Raw genomic sequence first — 9912 nt, 5'->3', positions numbered from 1 at the left:
CTAAATTATTATGTTCATTTTTTATATTGATATTTATTTTTTTAACTCAAGATATTATTGAATGCATCCAAAAAGTGCTTTAGGATAGAGCTTTTTAAGCAAATTATTCCTAGTTTTCAGTCCCAATCATAATTTTAAAATCAGCCAAATAGAAAATCCAAAAATCCTTAGCATAAATGGTGAGGATTGCGTGGAAGGAGGGAGGAGAGAGAGAGTGGTAAAAAACAAGGAGGAGGCGGAAGTCGATCTCGAGCAAGGAGGATAACGTATAATATGGAATGTGTTCCTTACTTGTTCTTATAAATGATTTAATGCAGCTGCTCCTTGTGATGCCAACAACCAAACTACATGAGGCCAACGTTACTTACGCACCGTGTACCAACCGTATGCATGACTTTTTTAATTTTGTTTAGTCATGGAATCTTCAATTGCAACTATGCTAGCCCTAATTAAATTCTTTGATCGTCGTAATTTTTTTTATCCACAATATTCGTTCTTCTTATGTGTAGTTAGAGCGAAACGTTTAAAGATATGGGTGTGTAATAATTTTGTCAAGCTATATATGGAAGAATCTTCTAAAATTACTAGCTTATCACCTAAAATTTGTAATCAACGTCTTGATTGTTTTCTCCAGGGGTACTCTTATATGTTAATCTCACTCTTTCCTATATCTTCAAATATCTAAAATTCTAATAGCTGGAATCGCAAAGAGAAGATGTATACCTAAGATAATAATGTAAGTTTTACGTATATCAAATGCTCACTATTAAATACTAAAAACCACTACCTAACCAATATACGAAGTATCAAATGCTTGAAACCAATATCGGATCTTAAAAAAACCTCTACCTACCCATTGCTTTTTTTAATTTATTTTTTTACACTTGCAACATTTCAGTTTTTTTACGTTTCCTTAATGCATTACTTTAATCATTGGTATATTAATCATGTCTTTTGTAAAAGTAATAATTATAAAGTAAACTTTTAACACAATTGGCGTTGAGACGGACTTAATAAAATTACATATGACTATATTTGTTACTAAGTACAATGAACAAAATGAACAAATCCCAATGTCAAAAAAAAAAAAAAAAAAAAAAAGAACAAATCAAGAAATGCAATTAAAGTGAAGTATTTTTTGCTAATTACATTAGCTATCCCGGAGCATTGCTGAACGGTGAATAAAAGTATTTGAATTTAATAATGGATCAACATAACTATTACTTGTACTCCGAACATTGTTTGCTACTCCAGTAATTTTGTAAGTATGAAGCCATAAGAGCCCATAACAATCTATAAGCCCAATTAAAAAACAATGGCCCAAGGTAATCAAATGTAACATCTATGTTATCATAATTTTAGTTGGAACTTTGGGTATTATTTGTTAGATATAAAAGATTTTAAAGTTGCAACTAAAAGTTAACAGAGGCAGTACAAAAAACCTTAGAATGTCTGACTTAAAAACAATATAGATTTGTACGAAGTACATTTTAATTTAACAATAATCACAACACAAATCTTAATATTAACAGGTTGTTTGGATTGTGGGAATGGGAGTTTGGGAATTAAAAGGTGGGAATGGGATTGGGAATTAATTGATGGGAATACATAAAAATATGTCAATACCTTGTTTGGATAGTGGGTGGGAATATATTGGGAATAAATAACAATTTTACAAAAATACCCTTACTAAGATTATTTTTCAATTAATGGCAAAAATGTCATTTTATTCATATTCCTATTCCCATCCATTTATTACCCATAAATAATCTCATTCCCACCAAACAAACAAAGCTCATTTTTTCAATTGGGATTAAAATTCTCAATCCTACCCTCAATTCCCACTTGCCAAACACCCCCTAAGATCATAAAATAATACTACCTCCGTTTCTTTTTAGTTGACACGTTTTGACTTTAGCACTATTCATCCACCCCCTTGACCGTGTTTTGTGCTTTATACGTAACGAAAAATATAGTCATGTGGGATCTTGTTAGATTCGTAACGTTATATACTTTCCAACTATCAACGTTTTCAAATTTTTTCTTATCGACAATTAAAGTTTAATGATTGAATAAATGTTTTGGCAAACGTGACTAAAGAAACGTGTCAACTAAAAAAAAATGGAGGAAGTACGAAGTATAAACTTATGGTCACCTCCCCCCCTAAAAAGTTAGACAACTTTCAATCTAGATTTGGTGCTTTGTTACTTTAGGCCTTTAGCTCTTACTTTAATGATTTTCAATCCTTATTTCCTAAACAAGCAATGTGTGTTGTTATCCAATAATTCAGCACTTTTAATCTAGCAGGTTAAGACTTTATACAACATCAACTCTCATCTTGTTTCACTCACGAGTCACGACTTACACAAAGACTCAACAAATACTACCACTTGTCATTTTATCCGCATAACACAAATAAGGTACAACAAGATATATCGTAAATGCACAATTTAACACAAACCTTCCTATCAATCCAACACGAATCAAGTTAAAATTGTCGCAACGTATTCGACATTCGACATATCAAAACTAATCTAGACAAACACAAACTAACAAGTAACAACCATAGAATAAACGGAAGGCCAAAACCAATTTGGAAGTTTTTATTTAGCAGGATAAGGAAAAGGGCCCCTCCTTCCTTAAATTTCTAATTTCATCACAATTCCCCAATTTCCCTCTCTCAAATCCCTAATTTCATCTTCAACAAACCTCAAAAAATTCCCCAAAATTCCAAAATGCAGAGCACATCGGAAGCAAATCAGCGGATTGCCAGAATTGCAGCTCATCTTCATCCCCCAAATTTCCAGGTAATTGTTTCCCTAATTTTTCTCCTGTGAATTTCAATTTCAATTTCAATGATGATTCTGAGAAATTTTGAATGTTGGGTAGATGATGGAGGGAAATTCGAGCATTGGGAAGATGAATTGCAGAGCAAAGGGAGCAGCACCTGGATTTAAGGTGGCAATTCTTGGTGCAGCTGGTGGAATTGGTCAACCTCTTTCTATGTTGATGAAGATGAATCCTCTTGTTTCTGTTCTTCATTTATACGATGTCGTTAATACTCCTGGTGTTACCGCTGATATCAGTCATATGGATACTGGTGCTGTGGTATGCATGCCCCTAATTTCAATTCTTATTTTTGGAATAAATAAGTTTTATTGCTAATTTGATTGATTTCTGGTAATATTTGGTTGGATTGAGTATTTAGGACTGTTTCAGCTAGAATTGAGGTGTTTTTGATTTCTGTAGTCATTGTTTTTGCTTGAATTTGCTTTGTTTGATTGAAGATATAAGTCATTGATCAATGTTTAAGAGCTCTTATGAGATTTTATTTTTTTATTTTATTTTTTTGTTACACTAATGTTTGTACTACTAGTAATGATTCAGAGAGGTATCTATGTTTCAAAATTGGTAGATTTGAAAGATCAACAGTTTGATATTGATTTTGGGTAAATGGGAGTTTGGATTAGGCATGGGATGGAATCTTGTAGCTCAAAGTGAAGATCGAATCTTATAACTTTATCAGTTTGGGTACTGTCTTCTGTGATGGTAACTATATTGAAAATGTGAGCGACCAAGGTGAGTGTTTCAAGAAGGGAATCTTGCACACAATTGTAGGTTTCTGATGGAGTTAGGATTTTTGGTTGTTTGATAATTGATATATAATGATCTTGAAGTGAAATATTTGATCAAATGATCTAACTGCATGTAACTTGAGAGTTGCTGTTGTTAGATGAATGCTTTGACAAACTGTTAACCCCAACTATAGGCTATTGGTTGTGGAGCAATGGCAGTAGCGGGGAAGAATAGGATTTCTTACTCATTTGGTTGGTTAAGATTACAGATGATTGACATGTAATGTAATGAATTTAGAACTCGCATAAGTTAAAAATTCTTTAGAAAGAAATTTTTTGAATATTTTTCCTCCCATCTCTTGCTCATCTTCCCTCAATTCCACTGGTTCTTGCTCGGATTTTCTTGGAACTGATTACCATGTTTGACTTGGTAGGTGCGTGGTTTTGTGGGGAAAGACAAGTTGGACGAGGCCTTAACAGGCATGGACCTTGTCATCATTCCAGCTGGGGTTCCAAGAAAGCCAGGGATGACAAGGGATGATTTGTTCAAAATCAATGCTGGAATTGTTAAGACAATTTGTGAAGGAATTGCTAGATCCTGTCCTAGAGCAATTGTCAACTTGATCAGTAATCCTGTGAATTCTACAGTTCCAATTGCCGCTGAGGTTTTCAAGAAGGCCGGTACATACGATCCAAAGCGCTTGCTTGGTGTCACAATGCTTGACGTTGTCAGGGCCAACACTTTTGTGGTATGTCTTATTATTCATCGTTTCCTTGTTTATAGTATGCTTTTAGATATTTATGTCTTCATTTCTTGCTTTCCAACATATAATCAAGTTATGATGCTGTTTATTTGCTTTTGGGCGTGACTATTTCATGATGCTATTGTTATGATATCCTGATTTTCATCATCCTTGATATTAAGTCATGCTCAAACTTGATCACTCGATTTTTCCTTTCACGTTAGATAGGCTATGTCCTTCAATTTTTTATTTGCAAATGAATCACATGACAGTAACGTGGATTATTGAAATCGCATTTAGCCCCTTACAAGATAAATGAGGTCTGTGGTAGTGTCCTCCGTCCATAGTCCATACGCTTTTTTCTCCAAGGAAAGCTAGAATTTACCTCCACATGAGGTACTTTTTTTTCCCTTCTAAGGAAGCTACTGATACAAATCAATTAGTAATTGGTTTACTGTCACCAATCAACAAACCCATGGATGAGTATTCAGTTATTCAGATTGCCTGCTCCCAATTTGGAATTTTGGATGCCCATGTGGCAACATCCCAAACTATGCTAACTGCATATCAAACACTAGCGCGGTAGCACCATTACTTCTTCAATAACATGTGCCCCCATAAATTCTGACTGTAGCTGCAATGATATCACTGAGTTGGTCCCCTGTTAGTGCAGTAAAACCTCTCTCTCCATTTCCTTTCAATGCATCCTATCCCTCGTGACAAAAAGTTTAGGCTGTGACAAAAAGTTTCATCTGGACCAATTTGTTTTGTCTTGTATTTGAGGTTGATGAATCCATTTCCCTGCAATGGGGTAACAAAAAACCTACTTATGCTTGACTTGTGGTTCCTCACTTCTAATGCACCATGCTCTGCAAAGTAAAGAATGCATTTACTGTTATGGCATGAGCTCCTTGATGGGCCTCATACATGAAATTCAAATCTTATATGTGGTCTGTTATAGTTTCTGACTTTTCTCCTCCCATAATTTGTATTTATATTTCTACAGGCAGAAGTTTTGGGACTTGATCCTAGAGAGGTTGATGTTCCCGTGGTTGGAGGCCATGCTGGTGTTACAATTCTTCCACTCTTGTCCCAGGTCTGGAACGTGAATGTGTATCTGCTCTGAATTTCTAATTTACTGAATGGTGCAATGTTACAGTTTCTTCTTTGATGCAGGTTAAGCCTCCATGCAGTTTTACTCCTGAAGAAATCAATTACCTAACAGATCGCATCCAAAATGGTGGAACAGAAGTTGTTGAGGTTGTTTTATTATTCTATCCAGAATTTATTTTTAATTTGTCTAATAATAATATTTGCTTGTCCCTAAATTCTGATATTCTTGTTTGCTTGTCAAGCTTTTGATCTTTAATTTTTTAGCAAGTAGATGGTTTTTTCTCAATTTAAACTGTCTTATGCGCCGTGAGCTTTAGAACTTTTCCTTTTCAAACAATTACCTAAATTTGCTGACAATATATGAAATCATTTGCCTTTTCACTGCTTTACTCTGTAAGTTAATGCATCATTCTTAACAGCTTTTTAATTAAAGTCTTTCTCCTCAATTGTTCTGAGTGAGGATATGGCCAATTGATCAATATTTCTCTTCGTTTGAAATTTTAGTTTTATACATGTGGCTGACTTACTTTAATGCCTACTTTATTTTCTGTAGACCCATTCTATTTACCTGATGATATACAGATGCAATCTTCTATGCAGAAGTCTTAATATCTTGATTACCGTTTTCAAAATACAGAATATTTATCTTGCTTAGTGTTTTTCATAATTTACTTCGTTTGTGCGAGTTTAGGATATGAATAGATTAGCAAGTGGAAGGATATGAAAATTATGCCTTTGCTCCCACTTTGTTTGTTGTTCCTTGGAGCCTTCTTTTTTAAGATAGAATTTTAGAATTCATTTGAATTTGGCCTATATTGAACTGAGAATGAATTTACTGTTAAAGTCTCAATGGGCTTGATCATTTTTTGGCTCTGAATATTTTTCTGTCTTTGGCAGGCAAAAGCTGGGGCTGGATCTGCAACCCTTTCAATGGTAGGTTGCTGTAAATCTCAATTTGATTCTCTCTTTCTTTTTTATGTATACTTTAACGAAGGAAGGGGTAGGTGATTATTGTATTGGTCTAACATAAGTATTTAATGAATTTTGAATTTTGTTCAATTATTTTCACCCAGCCCCCGGCTGCTCTTTTTTAAACGAAATCAAGACTGACAGAAGTTTATTCTTCAAACTGCAGGCCTATGCTGCTGTTAAATTTGCCGATGCCTGCCTTAGAGGTTTGAGAGGAGATGCTGGTGTTATTGAATGCTCTTTCGTGGAATCTCAGGCATGTTAATTCCCTCTTGCACGTACACACTTTATTACTTTATATAAACATGTACTGCTACTTATCAATTCTACTTATTTCACCTGATGGGAGAACAAAGATTTATTTCTTACTTGTAGGTGACTGATTTGCCATTCTTTGCGACAAAAGTAAGGCTTGGTCGCAGTGGAGCCGAGGAGATTTTCCCACTTGGCCCTCTAATTGAATATGAAAGGTACATGAACTTATAGATTACCATTTGAAGCTGAATTGAGACTTATTATTAGTGTTTTGTGATCTTTCTATGAAATTTCTTTTTTCTGAATCTAACTTTCATGATTGTATGTAATAGGGCTGGTTTGGAAAAGGCAAAAAAGGAGCTGGCAGTGAGCATTGAAAAGGGTGTGTCCTTCACGAGGAATTGAAACTCATAATACGGGCAACTTATAGCTGGTGATTCTCTTGTTTGTCAAATGTATTTGAAAAATTGTCATATAATCTGTTACGGTCGTTAGACATTCAGGAGAATGATAGTTTCGTTTCTCTTACGTCGAAATACTAGATCCATATTTACTTGTGTTAGGGTTTCTTACCTCCTTTCTTGTAACCTTTCATCTACTGTATAAGACTTTGAAGCTCATAGTGTACAGAAAATGACGCAAATCCTGTTGTTAAGTGAGCTATCAGAACTCGCCTCTTCCTCTCTCCCTCTCTAAAAAACCCTAAAATCTTCGGTAGCCGCTAGGGGCTACCATCATCATCTCTTTAATGATGGTAAGCCCCAATTCTTTCTTTATTTCCTTTGTTTTCTGTTTTCTAGTCATTAATAATCCTCCTTGCTCTCTCTTTATGAGAGTTTTCTTCCCAATTTTTGGGTTTGTTCTCTCCTTTTGTGAGAGTTTGGTGTTTGTCTTTCTTATCTTCCCTTATGGAAGATTGGAATTTATTTTTAGGGTTAAATATGAAAGATTGGATTCATGGGTTGTTATTCGTACAATTTTGCAATTGGCGTTGGAATTGAAGATGCGATCGACATGGTCAAGTAATGAATTTTCCCGAAACTATGTCAAGAAGATGGACTCCCTCACAGAAGGTTGCATATTTCAGCGAACAATCGGGGACTGTGCTTCATCGTTAGATCTAGTTTCTTATCATCATAGTTTCTTTAAAGAGGATTTTTACTTGATTAATTTAGATTGTATTTTACTTTTCTATATTGCTTATTGTAGATGCCGTATGACTTTCAATTAATGATATTTTATCTTACCCTTCAAAAAAAAAAAAAGTGAGCTATCAGAAATCTGAAAATAAATGTGGCTGTGAAGTCCATCTCAAATCTTCCTCTTGTATTCCCTAATTTTAGCTTGTTAATTAGCAAGAAGCTGACATGATTAATCTCAAATCTATCCTATTCTTTGCCAGTCAAAAAAAGATTTTTTTTTTATTTTTTTTTTTAGATTTCTCTAGAATTTGATTATTGTTGAACCATCAAAAGGTATTAAACTTGGGATTATTCATGTCAATATTCTTATTGTTGTGGCATATTCCTCTTTTGTATGGAGAAGAAGATATGGTTGGTATGGATTGTGAGCATCGTTGTAGAAGGTTGGTTTTAACGGGATTACTACCTATTTTTTAATCATTTGACAATGATTATGTATACTTTTGGTGGATTTTAAACAAGTTCATTTATGGGTTAATTTGATCGCAAGGTTGTTTATTATTTTTAGCTGGATTTTGATCGAGTTCGTTTATGAGTTCAGTAATTTGATCGCAAGGTTTCAATATAGAAAATTTGGAATATTAGGTGGTTTAGCACTTCTTTTGTAAGATACTTTAATTATTACAGTAAATTAACGGAGCATATATTGGAAGTGATGAGACAATTTTTTTCTAAAAAAAAAAATTTACTGTATGCAAAATGAGTTTACTGTATAGAAAAATCCATCCAAGCACTATTAATAACTTTAAGCTAAAAATTCAAAAATATCTTATGCAATTGCTACATAATATATGGGCAAAAACCGCAATTATGATCTTATACCCAAGGACCACATAATACAAAGCAATACAAGTAAAAAAAAGGAAAAGATAACCCATCTATATGGGTCATACTTTCTCCGCATTTTTTTAATTCTAATGTATGAAAATTTACCCTATTTACACACATTCATTTGATCTTCTTTTGTGAATTATACGTGGGAAATAAACTCATGTTGGATCTTGTTAATTCCGTCTAAAATACACTATAAAAATATTTGAGTTACAAATGTACACTGACAAGCGTGAAATAGGGAGACGAAATATTGATTAATAGAAGTGTATTATTAAAATGCAAAATGCATGTATAATGGAATTAACAATATCAAAGAAGATCAAATGCTGAGCAAGTATGATGATAATCCTTAACAAAAGAAATCAAGATCACATTATACAATTAAAAAGTAGAATACCTTATGATATTTAATGATATAATATTTAATTATATTACTTAACTAATTAATATAATAATTTCATACTTTCTCCGCATTTTTTTAATTGTAATGTATGAAAATTTACCCTATTTACACACATTCATTTGATCTTCTTGTGTGAATTATACGTGGGAAAAATAAACTCATGTTGGATCTTGTTAATTCCGTCTAAAATACACTATAAAAATATTTGAGTTACAAATGTACACTGACAAGCGTGAAATATCTTGTAATTTAAAAAAACGAACTAAGGGCCTGTTCTCTTCAGCTTAATTTTAGTTCAGTTCAGTTTAGTTCAGTTCAGCTTCATTTCAGTCTGATTCAATTCGATTCCAATCAGTTCAGTTCAATAAATCAGAACAAACCCTAAGTATTCTTTTAATAGTATGATGGTTGTCAAATGACAAAAAAAAAAAAAAAAAAAAAAAAAAAAACTCTTATATTTTAGGAAACAAACCAAAATTTTCAATTTTCCAAAAAGTGGACTAATGCGGCCCGATAAGAAGGCCCATTGGATTTAGATTAAACTAAGTGGGCCCGAGAATCTATGGACATGCAACATCACATGCACCATGTTAATAATATCTCATTCATTTATGTTAGTATATGAGATCATACCATACCATGATCTCATTTCACATAAATATAAAATCTTAAAAAGTTTTTGTTTTTTAAACACAAAAAAAAAAAAAAAAGAAAGTTTAATGATAATGAGAGGAGACACGTGGAAAGCAGTGACTGAAGAAAAGAAACAAGTACAGATAATCAAGAATTAGATAGTAGAAGTAGGCCCACCTGAAACT

The 9912-nt window shown here is 33.4% G+C and overlaps 1 protein-coding gene across 1 annotated transcript; it reads left to right on the top strand.

Moving 5' to 3' along the window:
* The first annotated feature begins 2605 nt into the window (after positions 1–2605).
* Positions 2606–7310, top strand: LOC145601000 (malate dehydrogenase, glyoxysomal). Its single transcript, XM_081656900.1, has 9 exons — positions 2606–2807; positions 2890–3108; positions 4010–4324; positions 5325–5414; positions 5495–5578; positions 6329–6364; positions 6567–6656; positions 6776–6870; positions 6988–7310. Exons 1-9 carry the CDS (start codon positions 2736–2738, stop codon positions 7058–7060), a joined length of 1074 nt encoding a protein of 357 aa, XP_081513026.1. The 5' UTR covers positions 2606–2735; the 3' UTR covers positions 7061–7310.
* The last annotated feature ends 2602 nt before the right edge of the window (positions 7311–9912 follow it).

The sequence above is a fragment of the Chenopodium album genome, chromosome 21, assembly GCF_948465745.1.
Source record: "Chenopodium album chromosome 21, dcCheAlbu1.1, whole genome shotgun sequence".
Taxonomy (NCBI): Eukaryota; Viridiplantae; Streptophyta; class Magnoliopsida; order Caryophyllales; family Amaranthaceae; genus Chenopodium; species Chenopodium album.
This window is presented reverse-complemented; position numbering and strand designations above follow the sequence as displayed.